The sequence below is a fragment of the Manihot esculenta genome, chromosome 1 (genome assembly GCF_001659605.2).
Source record: "Manihot esculenta cultivar AM560-2 chromosome 1, M.esculenta_v8, whole genome shotgun sequence".
NCBI lineage: Eukaryota > Viridiplantae > Streptophyta > Magnoliopsida > Malpighiales > Euphorbiaceae > Manihot > Manihot esculenta.
In genome coordinates this window covers 33159967-33184001 of record NC_035161.2, presented here as the reverse complement: position 1 = coordinate 33184001, position 24035 = coordinate 33159967, and the positions used below count along the sequence as shown (strand labels likewise).

The 24035-nt window shown below is 33.4% G+C and overlaps 4 protein-coding genes across 10 annotated transcripts; all 4 read right to left on the bottom strand.

Annotated features, from left to right (window-relative positions):
- Positions 1-839: 839 nt before the first annotated feature.
- On the bottom strand, positions 840-3306 carry LOC110616883 (50S ribosomal protein L7/L12). 2 transcript variants are annotated; one of them, XM_021759398.2, is made up of 2 exons: positions 2542-3296; positions 840-1212 (listed from the first exon to the last, which is right to left on the bottom strand). In XM_021759398.2, exon 1 carries the CDS (start codon positions 3110-3112, stop codon positions 2546-2548), a length of 567 nt encoding a protein of 188 aa, XP_021615090.1. In that variant the 5' UTR covers positions 3113-3296; the 3' UTR covers positions 840-1212; positions 2542-2545. The 2 variants fall into 2 exon arrangements, with proteins under 2 accessions (XP_021615090.1, XP_021615097.1); XM_021759405.2 differs by lacking the exon at positions 840-1212 and adding an exon at positions 1222-2288 and having other exon boundaries at positions 2542-3306.
- A 754-nt stretch (positions 3307-4060) lies between these two features.
- LOC110610926 (50S ribosomal protein L9) lies at positions 4061-7527 on the bottom strand. The gene is made up of 6 exons (XM_021751010.2): positions 7227-7527; positions 6636-6793; positions 5735-5869; positions 5446-5553; positions 5218-5322; positions 4061-4578 (listed from the first exon to the last, which is right to left on the bottom strand). The coding sequence occupies exons 2-6, from the start codon at positions 6777-6779 to the stop codon at positions 4414-4416; spliced, it is 657 nt and encodes a 218-aa protein (XP_021606702.1). The 5' UTR covers positions 6780-6793; positions 7227-7527; the 3' UTR covers positions 4061-4413.
- A 1862-nt stretch (positions 7528-9389) lies between these two features.
- Positions 9390-11238, bottom strand: LOC110623129 (peroxidase 72). The gene is made up of 4 exons (XM_021768033.2): positions 10684-11238; positions 10347-10538; positions 10087-10252; positions 9390-10021 (listed from the first exon to the last, which is right to left on the bottom strand). Exons 1-4 carry the CDS (start codon positions 10894-10896, stop codon positions 9609-9611), a joined length of 984 nt encoding a protein of 327 aa, XP_021623725.1. The 5' UTR covers positions 10897-11238; the 3' UTR covers positions 9390-9608.
- A 1892-nt stretch (positions 11239-13130) lies between these two features.
- Positions 13131-23805, bottom strand: LOC110601565. 6 transcript variants are annotated; one of them, XM_021738750.2, is made up of 19 exons: positions 23763-23794; positions 23606-23673; positions 23438-23520; positions 23256-23347; positions 22874-22912; positions 22734-22790; positions 21876-21950; positions 20353-20418; positions 20099-20141; positions 19353-19398; positions 18130-18223; positions 17912-17964; positions 17725-17809; positions 17534-17636; positions 17361-17453; positions 16827-16893; positions 14582-14648; positions 14422-14475; positions 13131-13512 (listed from the first exon to the last, which is right to left on the bottom strand). In XM_021738750.2, the coding sequence occupies exons 3-19, from the start codon at positions 23496-23498 to the stop codon at positions 13372-13374; spliced, it is 1236 nt and encodes a 411-aa protein (XP_021594442.1). In that variant the 5' UTR covers positions 23499-23520; positions 23606-23673; positions 23763-23794; the 3' UTR covers positions 13131-13371. The 6 variants fall into 6 exon arrangements, 5 of the variants coding, with proteins under 5 accessions (XP_021594442.1, XP_021594433.1, XP_021594456.1 ...); XM_021738741.2 differs by having other exon boundaries at positions 23606-23800; XM_021738764.2 differs by having other exon boundaries at positions 23256-23333; positions 23606-23798.
- Between the last annotated feature and the right edge of the window lie 230 nt (positions 23806-24035).

Genomic DNA, 24035 nt, shown 5'->3' with positions numbered 1-24035 from the left:
AAAAAAAAAAAGTAAACTAAAACATTAACTAACTAAAAATTATAATTAGTTTTCTGCATATGTTTATAACATAAAAAATAGCAATCACTTCAACATAATTTACAAATTTTAATAGATATTGTTCGGTAAAAGATCATTTTATTACTATTAATTTTTAATATGAGTAACTAAGCTCACTTGTTTAAACAAATGGTTAATGATAAACCAAAAAAAAAAAAAAAATCTTTATTTAAATCACAATTATGAATTTTGATAATCCTTTTAATTTTATTAATTATAAATAAAAACATTTATTTATCGTAAATTATAACCAATTCTTTTTATTCTTATAAATTATGTATACAAACATTTATTGTTAATGTAAACTACAACCAAATATAAAAAGATATTTGATAGAATTCTCAAATTGTTAACATGGTATATGTTTCATCCAAACAGCTTTTCAAGTCACCATTTGATATATCATATTCACCTATAAGGTCTGTAGATATTATTAATTATCATTTAGTATTTAAAAATTAAAATTCAACCAAAAAAGAAAGTTTCCCGTGATTGAAAATTGGAGCATAGTCCTCCCCTTACAAATGTACATTTGTATTAACTATATCTTTTCAAAGAAACCACCAAATATTCAAGCTTTATACATCTCAACTGAGGTTAAGGTGAGCTCACAAAACACTTGAAGAAAATTAGAAAAATTACCCATTTCAGCTTTAAAATCCAAACATATATAATAAAAAATTCAGAGAAGCAAGCAAAACATTCGATTTCCACTGAATATGTACATCTGATTTCCTCATTCAAATATAAGAATAACTATGATCGAAGATTCAAAGTTAGATGGGAACCCATGTTAAGAATTAGCTTTATTGTTTATTGTTGTTCCCAGCAGGAAGTTTTGTCTGACACCAAAATCAAACAATGGACAAGCTGCAAGATACAATTCATTCAGCAGTTCATGAATCTGTCATCAGGGACCCAATCAAATTCTACAACAGGTATTCTAAACATCAGGAAGTTAAAGGCAGCAAAATTGGGAAACTAATGACTTCTTCAAGTCAAAAGAATAACAAAGAAAAATCTATATTAGTCTTCATTGTGTGCCAGGACATCCAGCATAATTGAACAATGCCGGCAACTCTTGATTTCAACCAGACATGTCACCGAAGCCTTCCACTTCTGGTTCTTTAATCTCTTATCCTTGCAGTAAGTCTAAATAACAAAAGAAAAAAGACATTAAAAGGTAATTAACTATACACATAGCATAATGCCTGATTCCAGAATAAAAATGGAGTTGGTAATATTATTTCAATGATACATTAAAATTAATTGTAACAGCTCAAATTTGCTCTGCAAATGAGTATTCAATCGGGGACTCCAGCTATTGAGCTGTTTTTGCAATGAATTTAATAACCAAAGACCCCCTCTTAATGTTTTCCCCCAACTTTTAGGACAATACTGTTCCTGACTTTCAAACATGCACAACAAATAGAAACAGCAGGAGAACATAGAGCCTCTGAAGAGAATGCTAACAACTAATGAACCTTCACATTTATGCTGAATCTTTCCCCCCCTTGAAACTGTAGTACATGTCAGGTTTTTCATTGTTATCTAAGTAACAATTTCCATCACCACATTATGTCTAGTATCCAACTCCTTGGCTTTATGGTTCTCCCAAACACCTCAATTGACGCTGTGAGAAAATCTTTTCATGAACTAAGAATGCAAGAACCCAAATTTCTACAATTTCTAAATTATTTTCAAGGTGAACTAAAACTATCTATCAAGTGAAGGACAACAAAGTATCTTATAACTAGGGCCCAACATCCATTCTGTCATTCCTTCCATAGATACCACGCCATCCAGGACACAGCATTGTTTGCTTTTTGTATAGTTACTTCTTTTTTCTCTGCTAAACACAAAGATGGTTACTTTGTTATTGCACAATTTTTGCTGCCTTCAACATTACGACACTTCCCATTAATTATAGCAAATAGTCAGTTTGCAGATGTAGCTCAAGGAGTGAAATAAACAACATGAAAATAGTTGACAATCTCTAATCCTCACTTATCCAACAATTTATGTTCTCTGTTTCTGAATAATGGTCTTAACAATCACTGAAGAAAACTTACAGAGCACAAAGAGTCTTCTCATCATCTACTCTTTTAAAAGCTACTACGAATGAGAATTTTCTAATCCTTATTCCTTGTCTGAAAGAAAGTGCTTGAATCAGATAGATATGAGTCGCCACTAGGTCTAAGTGAATCCCTCTCCACAGTTGCTGAATTCTATACAATAGTCCATGTGTCCACGCATCAAATACAGAGGACGCAATTAATATCACTGTGTCTAGGAAGTATAAAATATTGCATCAACCACATGTAGTATAATCCTAGATCACTAACTTGACAGAAAAGGCACCCAAAAAAAAAAGAAGAAAATAAATTATATTCATGTTTCCTGCTCAATTATATATTCTACTAGCTACAGAGGCAGAAATGAATATGAAAAACCAAAAAAAGAAAACAGGCAGAGACTCACTTCCTCACTCCATGCTGACTTTGGCGCCAACCCCTTTCATTTTCTCCATAATTTTCTCAGCCTCCTCTTTCGTTACTCCTTTCTTCAACAGCGTGGGAGCCTTCTCCACCAAGTCCTTCGCCTCCTTCAGCCCCAAATCTGTAAACCCTCTAACTTCCTTAATGACCTTGATCTTCGCGGCGGCATCAAACCCTTCAAGCTTCACATCGAACACCGTTTTCTCCACCTTCTCCTCTCCCTTGGAAGCGGCACCTGCCCCTCCCTTGGAAACGCCCTTCATGCCACTGAACCCCATTCCGGGCATCATTACAGCCATTACCGGCATCTCCTTGATATCTAACTTGTTTCGAAGGACCTCGGTTAGGTCAGAGATTTCGAGAAGCGTTAGTTGGGAGATTTCATCGACGAGGGCCGAGAGTTTCTCCGATGGAACAGGTGGGCTAGATTCTTGACAAGTGGAAGTGAAGTGACGAGTGAAAACATAGGTTTTGGGTAGTGATCTTGTAGGGTTTTGAAAGAGGGTTTTGCGGAACCTTGATAAATGCGGAGATATAAATCGCAAATTCCTCATTTTGAATTGAAAGGAAAACTTGGATTTGGTTAGATACTACTGTGAATCGCTGTATAATCAGTAGGGCAGGCGGAGTGAAAAGAAGTCACCGGGTGATCGAGTTCTTGTCAATGGCACTGAAATTTGAAGCTGGAAAGAAAACCCAAGCCCTAAAGAAATGAATCTAAAATGCCTAAATGGGCCGAAATGTCCCACCGAGTGCCAACTGGACATATTTAAATAAGATTAATTTACGATTTTATATTTTATATAAAACCGGGTTATATTGTGGGGTTCAATTTAATATAGGTGGGCCTCCAGTTCCCAGGGGGCCACGTCCATTTACGACCTACGAAGTTATGAAATGATCGTATTAACACGTGATACTCTTTTATCATGGCCTTTTTTTTTTCGGCAAACTCTCGTATCATGGCTAAGCTTTTTGTAATTAGAACAATAATTATATTAATAGTAATAACTTATTCCAAAAAAATGAAAATTATATAATTTTCTCTCACTTCCTATCAAAGAAAAAAGTCCAGTTAAACTTTTCACCTAAATTAAGATTACTTATGTAATAAATAAATGATCGAAGTAATTTATATTGTCTCTCAATTATTAATTGGTTATACCTTAGCCTTTGATTTTCAATTTGTTATTATAAAATTTTTAGCCTTTAAAAACAACACTGAAAATTTCTTAGCTTTGAAAGTATTAATGCAAATAATTCACATTTAAAAATATTATATAAAAATTTCTCATTATTTATTGAAAAATTAATTGTGCAAAATTAAAAATTTAAAACATTTAAGTATTAAAATATTAACAATATTATCTTTCATACACTCTCACTATGCTTATGTTAAAAAAGAGAATTTTATGAATATTGAGAAATTTTGCACTATAGAGTTTCTGCATATCAATTATATTGAAAAGAAATAAACAATTAAATGATGTGAGACAATCATATAACATTTTTAAAGATGAGAATTTTATATAAAACCTATCCCACTTTCAAAAATACTGTTCAATTTTAATAACGAACTTAGGCGACAAGACACACGGTTAAATATAACAGCCACTTCCAACACTATGGGATAAAATTGCAATACTCAAAATTCATCCCCCATGAATTCTCATCCGAATTGATTATTGAATGCTCGTAGACCCAAAAAGAAGAAAAAAAAGTATTTCAGGGCCTCGAAGAAAATGTCAAGGTGTTGAAGTGCTTGGCTCAGCTCTGAAAATCTGTATAGCTTTCAAATAAGATGAAAACCGTCATAAAATCCTTGCAAAGGTTGTAGCACCTGTAAAGTAGTTCTTTATTTACCCCGGATTTTAACGGTAAGAGTCCAGTTAACCTTCCCCTCTGGCAATGGGATAGACTTAGGCAAGCGTAGTTGAACTTCATGTTCTCCAAAAGTGCGCAAAGGCAATGGAAGATGTATATTATCCCGCTCAATTTGCACATTAAGCTGCCTTGCAACCTGAGAAGAAAATATACATATAACACTACCAGAACTACAAACTAAATAACAAGAATTGCCTTTCAGTTTGATAGATCTGCACAAACCAAATATGAAGAATAATAACACACATTGAGACCTCCATAAAAATGGAAAATAAACTTCACGAGAAAATATCTTTACCTTAAACCTAAAACTCTACCTACAAGCACATATATTTGAGAACAAGAGGCTTATGTTTGCAGTCACAAAGATTAAAGATAATGCCAATCAGTCATTTTCGGTTACTTCTTTCCCATAATCCAGGTCAGGACAGCAGTAGCTCTTGGCAAAAGCCTTTGTATGGGAACTTGTTTATACGAACTTATACGCCACAACAGCATTCAGTCAAACCAAATGCACACTGTTCTAACTTCATTTCACCCACGTGAAAGTTAGTGTGCAACCTCCACAAACAGCCAATACATAAATAGAATTGAGCAAGCCAGATCTTACAGAATTTTATGTTAATAAGCAATTAACAGAACTTGCCATCAAAAGTCTCTTTCAATATTCCTTTTTACAACATTCATGCATAATTTAAAATAAAACAAAAAAAAATGGCACCATTTTTATAAAATTTTCCAGAGATAGATATAAAAAGATTAAGAAATGCTTTACCTCTCTCACAATGTCATCCTCTGTTACTGGTGAACGAATTTCTATGGGCTCATCTTTTGTTGCGCGAGCACTGAATTTTTCAGTATTGATGATTGCCCTAATTGTCTATAAGGTACCACGTAATTAATAAATGCTTCATGGCCACATTATACTAGATCTAAACCATCACAGCATTCAAAAATAAAATCAGTGATAAGGGAATAAGAACTTCATAAATATGCTACAAACCAGCTTGGAATTAGTTAAACGTTTTGCTGCTGTTTCATATTCTTTCATCTTATCTTCCTCAGTCTCTTTAATTACTTTAACTTCTTCTTCTTCCTCATGTTGATAAATCTGATTCAGAAGAGGTCAAAAAATCATAAATAATGAGCTATGTGTCTATATATATATATATATTTCCTCATATGAAACAAAAACCATATTAACAAATGAATGCTGGAGTTCCATTAGTAAACTTATTCAACAACAATGTAGCAAATAATTTATCTTGTGACTAATCAAAATCTTGAGAAACCTTGCGCTGCTCCCTGATAAGATGGGCAAACTTGTCAATATTAGGAACAGCAAGCAATTTGGGCATGAGGTGGTTGCGAAAATGCCCAGGAGCAACCTTAACTGTCTGACCAGCTTTCCCGAGCTTTTCTATGTTCTGCATTTAAAAATCAATATCAGTGGTTGAATTATGATTATACTGTTACATATAAGTTATCGACTAAAACACCGTTGCAACTATACAATTTTCACCCAAGCAGGTATAAGCAAAGTCTTTACAAATATTATTTGGTAAATAAAATCTTTTGTATCATCAGCATGCGCATGTCTAGGTAGAGACCTTCCATCCAAGAAAGCATAAACTTCTCTATCACAGCTGCACCTAATATCCAGTCAAATTATAGCATGTATAAAGAGTCAAAACTCAAATGAAAAACATGTCCAGGAACTCTCTTCATTTTTCTTTGTGCTATAATTGCTAGAGACTAGAGAGTATGAAAGATGAAAAAAAAATCATATCTAACATGAAATGTGGAAAAAATATACCAAATCTACTTTCTTAAGCTATGATTAATGAAATGGCCAAGTGTTTCCAAAGGCACATTATGCAAGCATGTGATTTCCTCCTGTGTTTGTACTGTTACTATAATATTCTCTTTTTTCTGCTGTGCAATTCTGTCCTATGTCACCAATTATCTCTTCCCAAGCAAAGATGATTAATGAGATCTCTTCCAACAGCAGCATCACTTCTGGCCTTTCTAGGAACTAGACAGGCTATAGAGTTTTATGGGCGTTATGGCTACGATAACAGTATTATTAAAATAAAATTTATGTGAAGAGAGGGCGAAAACTATTCAACTTGAGCTAATTCCCAGATTAACCAAAACAAGCACGATTCACATAATCAAATCTATAAAACATACCGTTGTAAGAATAACTTCTAACTTTCTGAATCGAGCTCCCTGGCAAGCATAGAGAAGTGGATGTATAGCACCATCAGACCTCTTAAGGTTAGTTTCTTTGATAATATGCCGTAAGGCATTTCTACCATATTGAAGATAAGCCATAACTGGAATGCAGCCTGTTTCAAAAGAAACAAATCTCCATCACTATAGTTTCTAGTAAATAATGTAAAGCTTAAATTCATCAACTGTCAGGTTATCAAAATCCAAAACCACATTTCTCCGAAAAGAATGAATCAATTGGAAAAAGTTCTCGTTTATCATTGACAAAACTGATTTATTCTGCATACATTACATACCAAAAAGGTACACTAAACCTACAGCAAGCACAAGAAATAAAAATGCAAGAAAATATCTACAGAAGAATTGGGTGTGTGTGAGTGTTTCGTTTCATTTCATTTCATTTTCTTAATTTATTAATTTAGTTATTAATTTATTTGGGAGGGGACCAAATGTGCTGCTAAAACAAAAGGCCATCATAAAGATAGCAACAAGTTACAGTAACCGGTGAAACTAGCCTCTAAAGAAGACTAAGAAACAAAGCAGACTTACCCACAATTCCAGATTTTCAGCTATGCGACTGATATAGCTGAGACAAAGCAGCAGATGAATCAAAGCTTCTCCTGGTCCAGCCGAATCGAAGAACAGAGACAAAATGGAGAGAAGATCTTCTCGTTATCCAGTTCAACCACGTAGAAGGTGGTGCGGCGCAGCTAGGTGGATACCGTGGGGCAGGGGCTGGAGAATGTACGGCGGGCGGCTAGGGCTGCAGAATGGAAAAATGCTCTAAAGGATGGGTCAGGGATTGGCATCGGGAGGGAGTGTAGGAAAAAGGGGCAGATTAGCTCCAGTTTTCGAATTTCCTGGGTTCTGTGCATCAAAACAACGCAGTTTTCAATAAAACTACGTAGTTTTGCTGATTGTATCAACAGAGAATTTTTTATAATAAATTTATTATCATTTAATTATTAATAATATTATTATTTATATTATTATTTAGTTCTAATTCAAAATATATTGTTTATATTAAATTATTAATGTATTAGCATTTAAACACTTTTTAAAATATAATTTAAACTATCAATATCAATTTAAATCATGTCACTACCACAATTTTATCATATATGAAAAAAGAAACCATGAAATAGAATGGTAAACTTTTGCAAAATATAGGTTAAATTGGCAATTACCTTCATATAAAAATTTAAATATGAAAACACTGCTTGCAAGTCCATCAAGCTAAGCTAGATTGACAGTCTCATACTTTTGTCCAAGCTCTATCCCAAATAAATTAGACCAAGCAAGGCCCCATGATCAAGCTTTGCTTATACTGACAGGTACCATGAGATTTTAAGATGAATTTAATAGAATTAGATTTATATGTTCTGCACATTATCATTTTCTCCTGTTTAGCAGATTATCAATTCATAGAATTTCTATCCAACCAAGATCCTTCCTCAACACCCACTAAGGACCTCAGGGTAGAAGCTGCCTCTTTTGGCAACTATCACGGTTACAACTGAAGAATACTGAGGCAGGAGGCTTCAATGGCATCAAATATTGTAGAGGAAAGGGTAGAAAGAAAGAGCAAATAAGGAACTGGAAGGGTGTGAAGCACAAGCTAGTGGCCCTTCAAGATAAAGTGATTTTCCAGCAAGGAAGGAACTGGATAAACACAAGCTGAGGGTGAAAGTGTATCTCTTGCTGAGCTTTTTTCAAAGCATGCAGAAAAATAAAAATAAAAATAAAAATAATAAATATTCGAAATTTATTTTTGAAGTTATGGTGGATAAAAACAAGTATGTTATTTTGAGTATCGAATAAGCAAGTGACGAACACTCAGTTCGTTGACATGACAGTGTAGACGCAGTAGACTTATTCGACACTATAGTAGACTTGTTCAACACAGCAAATTGTCTATTTCAGTAATGACATAATATGTTTTTTAATATTAAATTTATATTATATTTTTATTATATTAAGTTTAATTATTAAAAATTAAATTTTTTTTACTTTGAGAAATTAAAATTTTATTTTCGTTATATAAACCACGGGATCACAGTTTACAGTGCCACGTCAACGCAAGGCCATTCCAGCACAAGTGTTAAATAAGTTCCTTTTATTGGATATTTATAGACCCAATAATTCAAAAATCACAACAGTCACCCTATTTATCTATTTAAACTCAGAAAAATTTATTTTTTATTATAATTAAAGAAGAACACCTATAAAAATAAATATTTTTATATTTTATTTATATTAAATTTAATTATTAAAAAATAAATAATTAACATTAAAATTTTTATTTTTAGAAATTGAAAAGTTTTATTTCGTTTATGGAGCTTGTTGAAAAAATTATCTGAAAATAATATTTTAGAATATTAAATATTTATTTTTTAATAATTAAATTTAATATAAAAAATATAATATAAATTTAATATTAAAAAATATGCCATATGAAATGGATACAGCATATTTGTTCAAACACTTGTCAAGTTATTTGATACTCAAAATATCAAATATACTTATTCCACAATAATACTGTCGAACAAACGATGTCCTGAAAATTTAAATGCATTATTTTCTTTTTTTTTTTTTTTTTTCTGCATGATTTGATAGAAAACTCTCAATCTCCCTTACACATTCTCAATCCTGAATTACCAAATCTAGCAATAGTTATTCTAAAATGGATACACTGAACTGTGATCGATATCAAGTAGAATACTGAAATGAAAATATCATTCAGCTATTTCATGGAAAGAAATATTTGAAATGTCATGCGTACACTGCAGGACTATAGAATTAGCACCTCTGTAAGAACAGAGAATGCTGTCTGGTAATAACAACAAAACGGAGAACTAGAATTTATCTTCAGAATAGGAAATCAGACACAATGCAACTGTATTAATTTTAGATGAGTAACTAGGTAGTCATTTAAGTATTAATTTTCCTGCAATTCTTCCTAACCTCTCCCCTAGGACCTGTCAATGGAGAGACGTTTCCCATCTTAATCATCGACTTAGCAAACTGCTCAAAGAAGAGTTCGTTGTTCTCAGCATATTTCTTGACCAGGTCCATGGATGCTTCACTCTTTGTAAGGAGAACTTGATCAGAATTCAACAGGCCCTTTGAAGCCAATATGTCCTTAAAATAGCTATTATCAAACTTTGTTGGACTTACAAAGTCCAAGACAAACAGGTTTTGATCACCTCCAGATCTGGGGCAGCGGGTGCGCAATTGTGCAGCATATGATGGATGCAGTGTGTAGTCAGGTTGCCCATTGCCTGATTGGTTGTACAGCCTCTGCCTGAAGCTGGTGCATCGAGAATTTCCGATTGTGTGACTTCCTGCCAGAAATTCATGGAAATATTAGCAAGCCACTTTTAGAAGGAAGCATGAACCATTTGGTTACCGGATAGTGCTACGAGATCAACGACGTTGAGGCCATTAAGCTTGAACTTGGTAAGAATGGTTTGAAATGTGTTATTTGGAGCAGGAATGTTGTTGTTAGAACCACTCAGGCTTGCACCTCTGGAGTCCTTCCTTCCGAGCGGAACCTTCCAGCTAGGTCCTCCAGTCTGTGCAAATGAAAAAGATGGTGAAGTCAAGATTTTTATTAGCTATCACTGCCAGTTGTTTAATTTTGCTACAGAGACAAGGAAGTGCACTTACAAGAACAGTTGAATCTCTAGCAGCCAAGGCCAGAATATCAGCACAAGATACAGTTTGAGGACACTCTTTCTCTAGTGCAGTTTTGATCTCATCAATTACTTCGAATCCTCGAGCTGAGTTTCGGTTCGGATTAGACCTCTTCTCACTGACTATGCTTCCACTGCTGTCTAACAACAATGATGCATCACACCCCTGCAATGGAAGAGCTTACATTTGTAAGTTGTCAGAAAGATTGACACAAGCCATTACACGTCCAAAACCTGATGTGAGCATTTTAGCTAGAGCACAGGTAACTATACAAGCAGTGACGGGAATTTTAGGAAGGTGACAGACAGACCTTGACAAAACAGTCATGAAAATGAAGTCTAAGTAATGAGGCAGCCATGCGAGCTTCTTTTGCTACTGCCTTGGCTACAATAGACTTGACTATCTGTTGAGCTTTAGGGCAGGAATGGTCATAGAACTGTGGGTAGAGGTGGCCACCAAAGGTAAAAGGAGCAAAGGCAAGGAGAGTAGTAAGAACTAAGAGAAAGCTTACAGATTGAGCCATTAATGATTGCTTTAAGGCTTGCTATGCTGCATAGTCAGACGGTTCAGCAGGTATATATAGAGGGAATTTTGAAGACAACCTTGAGATAAAGGGAACATAAAGTTGGAGTTGGTAACTAACTAGCTTCTGTAGCAAATAGCAATGTGGAAAAAGAAGAAAAATAGTATGCTTATTGTTTAGGCTGAGTAGTTCATTCATGCTGCATATAGTTGTTAGCTAATTACAAAATAATGAACTCATTAAGGATTTTTTTTGAGTCATTATCATGTTTGGATCGACCCACTAAAAAATAAAATGATCATAGCAAGTATCGATAAATACTCGATCTCGAACTACTCAGGTCAATTGTTGATTTCCTTTCATTATTTTACTTTATCTTAAAAACCTCCTTACACCCATCTACAATGGTATTTTTGGATATTAAAAAGAATTAGAATGTTAAATTTTCATAATTTTCTAAAACTGACTGAATAGTTGTGTTTTACTATTATCTGATTTAAACATTCCAACTAAACTAGTACCCAAAGACTTCAAGAGGAAGAAATGTCCTTTAACCTCTTACATAAAATGATATAATCGAACCTCTATTTCCTTAATTAGGGTATATTGTCTTCACTAATGAAAATAAAGGAATGTTCCTTGGCTTTGAATCATTTCCTTAATCAATATTATATTTATATTTATTCATCATTTTAACAGATGATAAGGGTTAAAGGTCAATATTATCTTTTCAAAGTTGAGTCTCGATAGTCGACATTCTCGTAAATAAACAAATAAATAAATGAAAAGAGTTTGAATATTGTGAGAAGGTTCCTTAAAGAAGAAGCATATCCACCTGCTGCATTGACAAAATTGGATGATCTCAACTTTAACATTGCTGGAACAGAGTGGTGGAATCTCTTACTGTAACTCTCCATTTAGTATGATTTATTTTGTAAGAAAATAATTTAAATGAATTCTTACAAAATTATGTATGATTTCATCTCTCTTTAAATGAAAAAAATTTTATAAATTAAAAAAATAATTCTAACCTTTCAAACAAGAAAATGGAAACTAAGAAGCTAGCCTGGAAACACTAACTGAAGCTGAAACTTTCACATCCTTTTTCAACCTTCATTTACTACTGGGTCATAGGAAGAAAGCCAGTCTTCATGCTTAATCATTAATCTTCAAGATGCATCATGACATATTTATATATATATTAACTGCTGCTTTAGAAACAAACACTAGCTAATTAATAGATCAAGGAAGTCTATCTATCACATGCCAACTTTTACTCTTTTGCATGCTAGAGTAAGTGCTAAGGTTCTAAAAGAGTTTGTCTAATTAATTGTCAGTTTTAACCATTGAATCCTCTCCCCTACTGCGGGTAATGCACTAATGTTGATTAAGATTCTTATCTTGAAATCGAATTACAAGACAATTTATCTATAAAAAAACTAAAATTTAATCGTTAAGTTTTAGTATGGTCACCAAATTTTAATTTAAATCAGTAACATCAGTTCTAGTTTAGATCACCATTATTAAAATCATATTATCATTTATATAATTTCAAATTTTTAGTAAAATAAATATGGCCAAATCTTTATTAAAATAATTAATAATAATTACTTCATTGAAACAATAGCTAGAATTGAATGATTTTGTTTATACAAATTCAAGTCCAACTAAAAAAAAAAGTTCAACAATAATAGATAAAAGTAAGCCAGTAAGCCCCACAAATTGAAGTGGCATCATGATTAGTTGTTTATTTTGGATGTTTTTAAAAAAGGAGGATTGTGATTATATGCATGGTTTTTGCCATTTTCATGTGGGCATGTGGTGTGAAGAGGAAGATGACCCAAATCAGGATATTAAGAATATTATGACAATTTTGATAATTAGGCCAATAAGATGGCAAAAATACTGACAAGGATGTGTCAGACAACTGCTCCAAAAGCTTACTTCTTCAAGATCAAGCTACCTTCCTCACCTTTTGCAACAACATTATCTTATTATGCCTACCTTTTTGACTCTTTCTAACAACTACTGTCAAACAACATCATGTTCATTTCTTCTTAATTTTATCATTACTTTCACTACAATTAATAACATTTCATCTAAGCTTATTTTTCTTCTATTTTAATAATTACACTGACTGTTTGTTTGATTTTAATACAATTAGAATTAGAATTTTGACATAATAACCAAATAAAATTTCCTGTTACAATTTTATCATTAACAATAGTCCGACCTGCAGTGAAACAAATCAAACATTTCCTTTACCCTTGAGTTTGAAATCCTGATCCAACTCTTAACACTCAAATCTGAAACAAAATCTTTGTGCATACAAATCCGCTATAGCTTCAATTTGATTCAACCAGAGTCTCTTACAATGTAGTTCTGTGGGTAAAATCAATTTGTATCTGATATCTTCAGTTCAAAACTCACAAGTTGCAAACTTTCCTAAAACATGAATTGGTCAAGATTCAAAGCTTAAATTGAACCGTATGTCTTCTCGGTTGTTCTCCATGTTCCTTGAGCCGAGGCAGACGGTTGTTCCCAAGAGGCTTCCGCTCGTGAGTAGCCACCATTGATGTCTGCTGCTTGTGTATATCCATGCCCATCACCACTTGCCTAGTTTTACAAATTCAAGAGAACTGTCATAAAGTCTGCTGATACAACGCCAGAATATAGTTCTCAATTCTACAAGAACCTGCTTGAGCTATGTTCCTTCACATGGTCCACCTCCACATTAGAACAAAATAATTTTCGATGGACGCACGTAATTCCTCAAAATGGCATGAAATTTTGGAACAAATTAACTCCATAACAAATATTATAAAAAATTTTGCTATACTTAACTATATGTTTGGAACTCGCAAAATGCTCGCTTGAGTCTCATGATTTTAATCCTGAGGAATTCAACACTCGAATATGGAAACCTACCAAAATTGATGGAACTTGCACCATTAAACTACACAATCAATTAGCCTTGATACCCTCCCTTGTTTAATTGCACAACAATCCGATCTCTAATTACTCTATACGTGGAAAAAGAACTATTGAATTTGACTTGCTCTAAACAGTACGCTGAATGAAATTGAATTCTTGGCATAGTATAGTACAAAATATACCAACCAAGAGAAACCATTACTAAATTGTATACAATAAAATTCAGAAATAGATAAATGAAACCTTATTAATGTATGTCCAAATTGATTAGTAATGATAAGAAATCAGAAAATTATTACTGCAAAGGAATGAGAATAAAATATGTCATGCATCTCTCCTATTCGTGGCATCATGATGAAATTCAATCACATTTCACCTCAAACCATTGCTTTCATGCACAAATAATCATCATATCACATGTTATCAGACTTTGGCCATATTGGCCAAATGAAACAGAATAAAAGATCATTAACTTCTCACATGTAGTCCATATTTACTCAAACACTTCTTTTTTTAAAAAATAAAATAAAATAACTATCGTAGAATTAAACATTAAAGATCAAGCAATATAACTGGGGCATCTAAACTCACAATTTCCAAACACGCAGACAAAGTTGTCATGCCTGGCAATGCATCAATCCCACGCTGCATCAGACAAAAATGAAAGGATCATAAATAACATACTTCATGGAAGTTAAAATAAGAGCTGTTGACTATCAGATGCTGATAAATAAAAGCGAAAACAGGGTACCAGTCGTTCCACACGTGTCTTGTAGATAAATCCCACACAACAGAACAGTGTTGACGAGACAAAGAATCTGCTCAAATCCAATTTGTACCAAACATTGAAATTCATAATGGATAAAGAAAAAATTGACAGAATTGTAACATGTCAATAGGAACACCGATATTTTTTAATTTGGTAATGAAAAGGAGTAAAGCCTGGTTATAAGGGTTTGAATAGAAACAATGCTTTGAGTTGTAGAAAGATAATATTTGTTATTTTATTTCACAATAGAAATTATAATCTATTTATACATAAGACGATATCTAAACAGAAAGGAAAATCAAGCCTATAATTATACAATCCCTAAAATTAAGGGACTAACTCATCTATCAATATTTACTTCCTATATCAACATATTTACTTCCTATAAACTATGACACTCCCCTCAAGTTGGAGCATAAATGTTAATCATGCCCAACTTGTTACATATATAATCAACTCGTCCCATACAACTTGGAAAACACCGAATTTGTGAACCCAACTTCTTCCAATAGTTGACGTACCCACAAAACTTCACAAACGGCTTTTGCCATAACTCAACATTTAGGTTCAGCACTAGAACGGGAGACCACATTTTCTCAGCTTGATAAACATTTTACACATATCATAAATACAGGAAATATTCCCTTTGCCAAAATATAGAAATTCCAAATACTCCATTAATTCTTTAACAAATTCAGAATGATTAATAAGACTAATCACCTCACTATGAATAGAATTTCGAATCTGCAGAAACAAATGAGTATCATCCCTCATCCAATCTCTACGAGTTTCATCAGTAGAAGGATTTTTGGTAATATGATCATCAATTTCAATACTTCGTAAATAAATACGGATAGTTCTACTCCAATCCAAAAAATTAAATCTATTTAATTCGTGTTCCGTGATTTTAGACATCACAAGAATCACATTGGTTTTAACTTCGGCCATAAAGACAACCAACCCAAAACAATCAAAATAAACAAAGGATTAGAAGAACAGTACCCGTGAACAGTACTCGTGAACAGTAATCGATGAACAGTACTCTGACTCGTGAACATTACCCGATGAACAGTACTCGTGAACATTACCCGATGAACAGTACTCGTGAACAATACCAGATGAATAACTCCCGTGAACAATTCCCGATGAACAGAGCCCTAAGTCTCCAAATGTTGGTAACTCAATGAACAGAGTCATAAATCTCCAAATATTGGTAACTCAATGAACAGAGTCATAAATCTCCAAATATTACCCTTTATGAGTAACCCAAATGAACAGAGTCCTAAGCCTCCAAATATTACCCTTTATGGGTAACCCAAATGAACAAAGCCGTAAGTCTCCAAATGTTACCTTTATGACTAGCCCAAATAAACAGAGCCTTAGGCCTCTAAATGTTACCCTTTTACGGGTAACTCAAATAAACAGAGCCCTAAATCTCGAAATGTTACCCTTTATGAGTAACCCGAATGAACAGAGCCCTAAATCTCCAAATGTTACCCTTTTATGGGTAACCAAAATAAACAGAGTCCTAAGTCTCCAAGAGTTACTCTTTATGGGTACCCAAATGGACAGTATCAAGAAAACGTATCCACCCAACACCCAAACGGCAAACGAGCCACAAATCTGACAAGGGAGCTGCAAAGCGACTTTGGCATCCTCTTTAGGTGAGCAGTGAGAAACAAATATTACTCTAGATGGATAACACAAAAGAACAGGAGCTCTAAGTCTCCAAAAATTTAAAACTTGACGAGAGAGAAAATAAATCTCTACGAGAATGGCTCTGATACCATGTAGAAAGGTAATATTTGTTATTTTATTTCACAATGGAGATTACAATCTATTTATACATAAGACAATATCTAAACAGGAAGGAAAATCAAGCCTATAATTATATAATCCCTAAAATTAAGAGACTGACTCATCTATCAATATTTACTTCCTATATCAACATATTTACTTCTTATAACCTATAACATGAGTAATGTATGAAAAGCCTAGGACATCTATATAATCTTAAACTAATATAAAGCAGATTTAATAAATATACAAGCACCATATGGGACAATATGCAAGTTCAAAATTGCATATGGCATAAGAAAAGACTTTGCAGTGTAGAGACTAAGAGCCCACATAAGTCATTTCTCGTACTAGTACAGTTTGCAAAATAGAAAAGCACAAGATTTCAACAGTAACGAAGATGAAAAAGAATTACTAGAATTTGTCATACACGCAAGATATGACACCAAAGATAGCCCATCCTTGTCTAGAGTCTTCTTCTTGGTCCTCCCTGCTTTCTGCAAAATTTGAACAAACAAGCTGGGCCTTTAGGTAAACTGGAAACTTAGGCATAAACCACCAACCAGAAATTGAAATTACAGCAGAAATAGAACAAGAATTTGGTAGAGACTGGTATAAAAAATCTACTCAGTACTCCTCCAAGCCTCCAGTAAATGTCAGTGTCACCAATCTTATTGTGTGCCAAAGATTAGAGACACTTTCAATTGGATTTGGGGGATTTCAAATAGGTTAAAGGGCACGAGCCATTTGTATATGGCATATTGCAGAATCCAGCCAATGCAAGCAGTATATTCAATGATCACAATGCTATGTTTCTCAGCTAAAGAATTTGTCATGATTGGTTATCTTTCCTTTTTTTTTCCCATCTAAAAAATTCATTAAGGATTTAACTGACGATAGGATTAAGAGTGAAATAGAATGAAAGGGAGAAATTTTTTGCTTTGTGAAAGCAATACAAGCTTACCACACTTTTTTGCAAGGAAAAACTGAACAGGTTCATAACCCTCTATTGGAATTGTGACATTAACTTCATAAGGTTTATCATGGACCTTCAGACCTTCAAAGTTATAAACCCAAGTTTAGAATATTATTAATTTAAAAGGCATAATAATCACAGCAAGAAAAGAGATAACATACATCTCCAGTGCACAATCAACAATGTAGGTGACAAGGTCGTAGGAGAATTCCCATTTGTTCCTGAGCCTGACAGACTAACCTCAAGACCTTTCACTGGATGAACCTGAGAAGGTAATTATTAAACAAAGGTCACATGCATTAGACATATTTAAGCAAGTGCATTTGTAAACTAGCAAGTTTACTTAGAGTACCTTAATAAAGGGCTTCCGCACCAAAGAAGAAAGAGAAGCAATTGCAGTCATATAAAGTGTAACATGAGTTTGTTCAGTGCTGAAGCTGCAGAAGGAAACAAATGCCATTAGTGGGACAATCAAGCAATTTTAACATTCAGAAAAATCAAGCAAAACCTTGGCAAATGGCAAAAACAAAAACGATTACCTGAAGTCCTTGTAAGATTTTTCATAACCTGGCTGAGTCAAGCCATTATAAACCTAAAAGTTCATAACAAATGAAACTTCTGTAAATCTTTCAACTCTTTTAAGAGAAAAAAGAGAGAGAGAGAGAGATAAATGTAACTAAGTAAAAGGCACCAGTATTGTCACCCTATCTCAAAATTTTGTAAAAATGTTCTTGTAAGTGAAGGCATGGTTTCTTACAATTTCCCACGAACGAGGATGAAATCCAACAGTAAAGCCCTCAAATACTCGCGGGCCAGGTTTCTCACACGGGATAGCAAGTTCAATAAAAACTCTGAAGACAGGAGAACAAAGCCTCAAATTTAGATAAGATAATAACAATGTAATTATACTATTATTTGCGATAAGTTACAAGAAGAAAAAGAAAACTTTGACACTTGGCTTGAGGGAATACAGATAATTTAGATTGAACTGATGGCTGATGCTTTGACTCTTGAAACCACCAAGTTTTTTTTACCCTTCTTTCCCACTTATTTCATTTCAATTAAATTTTTTAAAATGAGTTCTCCATGACCCCATCAGTATGGAGTGATTTCAGATGACTTTCTGTACCCATATATCTGGTATCCTAAAGCAGAGATGCTCAAAGACACTATGGAAAGATTTCAGGTCCTCTACTCAAAAAGTTAACAAAAAAAAAAGAAAGAAAGAAAGAAAAGAAAAAAAATCTCAATGATTTATTCATTTGATCAAACATGCAATGTTCCTGAAAATTTTCCTTAAGCCTACCAGTCAATCATTCTGTGCTCAAAATGTCTGCCTAAATGGTGTTCTTAGTGATGAGTATAATGATTTTACTCCAACTGTGACAATCTCTACCATTTTTGTTCATTATTCAGCATATAACACCATCTAGTGACATTGTTGAGCCATGGAAATGTACCCAACTTGCTTATAGCTAATTGTAATCCATGTTGCCAACTAAAAGTTACCACCTAAATGTCTTTCAATAGTCAATACAAAATTATTGGCATAATTGGCAATTCAGCACATAAGCATATGATTTGCTTGAAACTTTTCCATCATCAGTGACATAATAACTTAAAATCTCTTTCTTTTAACAATCTGCGACTAAGCAATGGGCAAAAAAACAAGATGTGTCCTTTATTTTCATGCTCATATGAACTTTATCGATCAATGTAAATGTTAAACAATGACCAAAAATACTTCAACAATGTAGGTAAAAAAAAAAGGAAAATCTCCTTTACAGTTTACACACATGATCCCAGCATATAAAGTAGATATTCCATGCATCTTTAGTAGACAAAGTCCAAATCCTGAATAATGGTATCATAGAGGTGGCAATCCCACAGATTTATAAACTTGAAAAAAATACATATCCTGTAGAGAGAGAGGACAATTTAATTCAGTATAAAATGGAATTCAGAGCATATAGCACAGACCTGCAATCTGACTCATATGTGACATTGCATATGCATCCAAGTCCACCTAAGATATGAAAACCAAGACAGTGACACTGCTCAATGATTACAGATGAAATATTCGAGTGATGAGCAATGGACACAAGTTAAATAAAGGGTAAAGATAGCAGAAAGAACTACAAAAGTAATGCAAGTCAAAATTTAAGAGTGCCTTAACCAAGAAAAAAAAAGGAGAAGAAGAAGACAAGCTGGAGCCACGATCTTAATACCAATTATGTGTTTAAGCGTAACATTCGGCCATGTCAAAACTCAGGCTCAGTCAGCCTTATGACTACTCAAAGCAACCAAGAAAACTTGGAAAGCATGAGCAGCAGTAGAGGGTATATATTATTTTTATCATTCTCCTTTTTCATATAAGCACCAGTAATCAAAGTAATTAAATCCAGTTATTCCAATAATCCATTTTAATGCTTCACATACTTGCAGATAAATCTTAAGTGTGCATCAATCTTCAGTAAACAATCCTTTAATATAATCTTGACTTGCTATTTAAATGCTTATTTTTCCTCACTGAATAATACATGTTTTTTAATTGTTTTATTATAGTCATTCAAAGTTTCTAATCAATTCTAGTTTCATGAATGGAGAGGGTACAAAGATTGACCAAACTTGAAAAGTTCAGCTCCTATTAAAATATACTAGCTATATCAATTCTTTTTGTATGAAGATACTGGGAGATCAAATTAACAAATATAGTATTCACAAACCTTTGCATTGTCCATTCCAACAATTTCCACATATGATATTCACCTGAAATTGCAAGAGAGAAATATTTATAAAGCTCAAAGATCCATGAGAATTGATGCACAGAACCTGAAGTAAAATAGTTGTAGAGATGTGTAAACTTCTTACAGAAGTGATATCTTCTTCCATCTTTTCTTATGTATTCATTTTTGGCTATGAGGACAGAGGAATATTGGGTTTGTCACTAAAAAGAATAGGTTTCAAAATTACAGCTAACCTGAGCTGTTCGACCCAGTTTATCATAACTATACTCGCAATTGGCCAGGTCACCATTGTAAAAACCCTGCAAAAAGTGATAAATGTAGAAATTTAGATCATTCAGGTAGTCATATTTTAATATTCTCTTTGTTAATCAGTTTATAATAGGAGAAATGTGCCCCTTATAAAGTCTTGGACACTCCTCATTTAGCTAGCTTCTGTGGGGCCAGTTAGGTCCATCCCATTTTCTTAGGGTAGTATTAGAATTTCTACAACAGATGTTGGGACTTCCATAAATGTTCCACATTCCAGATGTTTGGCCTTCAGCATGAGGGGGCTAAGTTAGTATTCCACATCCTTTGGAACAGCAATAATGTACCCATTATAAAGCTTTAACAGTCCTCCCTAGTAAATCTAGTTTTCAAGTTGAATTAAGCCTGGTCCGTTTTTTCTACTCTTCATCAAGATTAGAGTGACAGCATTAATGTTCAGAGAAAAAGCCTAGAATATTCCAAAACCATATTTTAGCATGGGAACCATTCAAAACAGTTTGATTTCCTGAAGCTACATTAATCAGCAAAAAAAGGATTTCTCAAAATCACAAATTGGAGAATATGAGGCACAATGATAAGAAACGTAGGAGATCATAAAGAGAAGAAAGTTTGACAGAAAGGATAAAAAAAAATAGCATCTATGATAGATAATGACAGTAATGGGTACAATCATTTGAAGTCCATTAGAGTACCTCAAGTTTTTAGTTTGTTCAGTTAAGTGTGTGAACTTTCAAAAAGTTTTACATGGAATGCTTGTGGAGGATTCTACTAACTGAAATTGCCAAAACAGATTATATGGAATAAAAAACTAAAATAACCACCAACAGACCAAGTGCCAACATCATCTATCTTTACTAATAGACATTAAGACTATTAAATTCAGGTACAATTTGCTTGATATTGATAATGGCATCAGCATATTAACAATAGTAATGAAATTAGCTAGCAATCCAATGTACCCTACAAAGAAAAAGTGTAACAATAAAATTAATTTTATTGCTTTACCTAATTAATTGGTAATGGACCAAACAAACAAATGCACACATACATGAAGCAGAAGATAATGTTAATATAATAGCCTTGTTGAGAATAACACGGCAGATAATTTTATTTTATTTTATTTATTTAAATAGTCTTTGAGAGCAATTTTGGTCCTTGGAATTCCACAAAATTCAAAGACAGTTAGGATCGTCATACCTTGCAGGAATAGTTAGAGATAAAATGATCATACTATCTTGCAATAATAGGTACAAATATCATTATTTTTGCAATTGGCATATTACCATCATATTTGCATGATTCTAAGCAGCCATTATGGAGACCAAAAAAGATGAAGATCACTCTTTGCAAATGCTTGCTCAAAGCAAAGACTAGCATGGCATACTTGTGAATCATCCTTAGAATCTAAGTTCTAACAAATTCTTCAGACTCACTAAACACTAGAAAATCCTGATGCTTGCTTCCTAAATAACTATGCGATGGTTCTTACTTGAACAAAATCAACACGTCCTGAACCAGAAATAAAGTAGTTGAATGTATCAAATCGGCCAAAATCCACATATCCCTGCACAATTATAAGAAGTTGAGGAAATATGAGCCATGACCATATCACAGAAATAGATATCACAGAAAAACAGATATAATGTACACGGTGATATGATATCATTAAAACTTATAAAGCTTTGAAATTGTGCCAAAGTGATCCTGGCTAACCATCAATTTGTTATGGTCCTGTAAATTTAGGACAAAAGGGCACTTCCACAAGAATGACAGCTATCAATGAGAGAATGATATGCACGGAGAACACTTATGTTTATGCAATTTTTACAAATCACACACCAGAATCCTAACTGAGAAAAACAAAACACTAGCCTTATTTGTCATTCAATAAAAAGGTTCTCATTTGGCAAAGAATACCCATATTTGTTTTAAACACATAATTCCACAGAAAATTTACCTTGCACACTAGTCAGAGTTACTACTTTCTTATGTTTCATGATAAATTGTATTTCCATGACCACCCATCATTAAAGTAAAAGATGTTAAAGATAGTAAGCTAGTTACAAAACTTTCATCAAACCAATGACTACTATTGCAAGGACTACACTAAACAAATTAAAGTAACCAGTAAGCATGAGTGATTAAGTTTGGCTTTGACTAGATATCGTGATCAAATAAGGAAGCCCTAGCGTAGTCCTTCCTACTTATCTTCCAATTCCTCAAGAATCAATCATTTCTGCACCAACATTTTCATAGATAAAAGAAAAATCCTAGAAAGAAAATATTGAAGCAGGAAAGACAAGGAGCATGATGGTAAAGTACTTGAGAACATGGTGTTATGGACTACCGTTTGTGATCTTCTCTCAACGTCTTTGCAAAATCGAACCATTAAGTCAGTACTCTCCTGCACCACGGCCAACGCATAACATATACACTCTTGAATTTGGAAGAAGATTCATGAATGGAACATTTAAAATGCAAAATTACCTTCCCTTCATACTCAAAAGGGTGCCCGATCCAGCTGCTCTAAATAACAATTTAAGGAAAAACTTTTTCAAACAAATATTAAATCCAAAATAAATAGCCCATTTGAGCTCCAACACACGTTAAATAGTAGAAGTAATAAGCTAGAAGTCATAAATCAAACAACCATGTGAATATGGCTAACCAAAAGATCTAAAACAACACATCCCACTTGCGAATGATCGATCCCCAATACCATGCAATCTTAGCAGAAGCAGACGTGCTTACACTTTCCTTAATGACTAAAAATTGCACACTGTGAAACATCAATTGATAGTCTTGGAACCTTCATAAACACTATGAAACATCAATTGATAGTCTTGGAACCTTTATAAATTTAGGATACAAAGTCTACAAGGCGACTAGAATTATCGAGAACATAGCAGCTGGAACTCGGTACGGCAACTGAGGCAATCCCAGGGGTCTGTGTAATAATAGCTAGGAATCAAATGATTAAAATAATCAGACAAGAAGAACGAAAAATGTACAAAAGAAAATTAGCAAAATGGTCGTATAATGGTAAATTACCTGATACTAATATGCAAAAGAAGTGTAAATAATGAACAGAGCCGAATCGGAGATTCAACATTGCTCCAAAATTCAAGTATGCACTGTGTAACAAACGCAACAATCTTGAGAAAATTTTCAACAAAGAATGTCAGAAGAATCGTCTGAATATGGAGAAGGGACAAATACCTAAAGAGGAGGGTTCTTCTTCTCTGATGACCTCTAACTTAATGACGAAAATACCCATGGAGCAGGGACTTCAAATGGAAACCCAGAACAGAGTAATTTGAATCAATTAAAGCGACAAATACAAATCTAAAGTAGTAAAGGACCCACAAGAACCCACCCTTTCTTCCATGGATTTTCAAAACACTAAGAACAATTTATCTGAGGAAAAGTTTTTGAAATAATGTAATAATAAGGTTTTTAAGTAAAATAATTCTTTTTTTTTTTTTTTATGAAGATTTCATATTTTCCATCTTATTATTCCCTCCAGCACATATTAGTTAAAATAAATAAATTGATCGATGGGCAACATAATTATTTTTTAAAATATTTTTTTTACTTCATAAAAAATAAATTTATTTTCTCAAATTATAACCATTTTGAAAAATAGTTT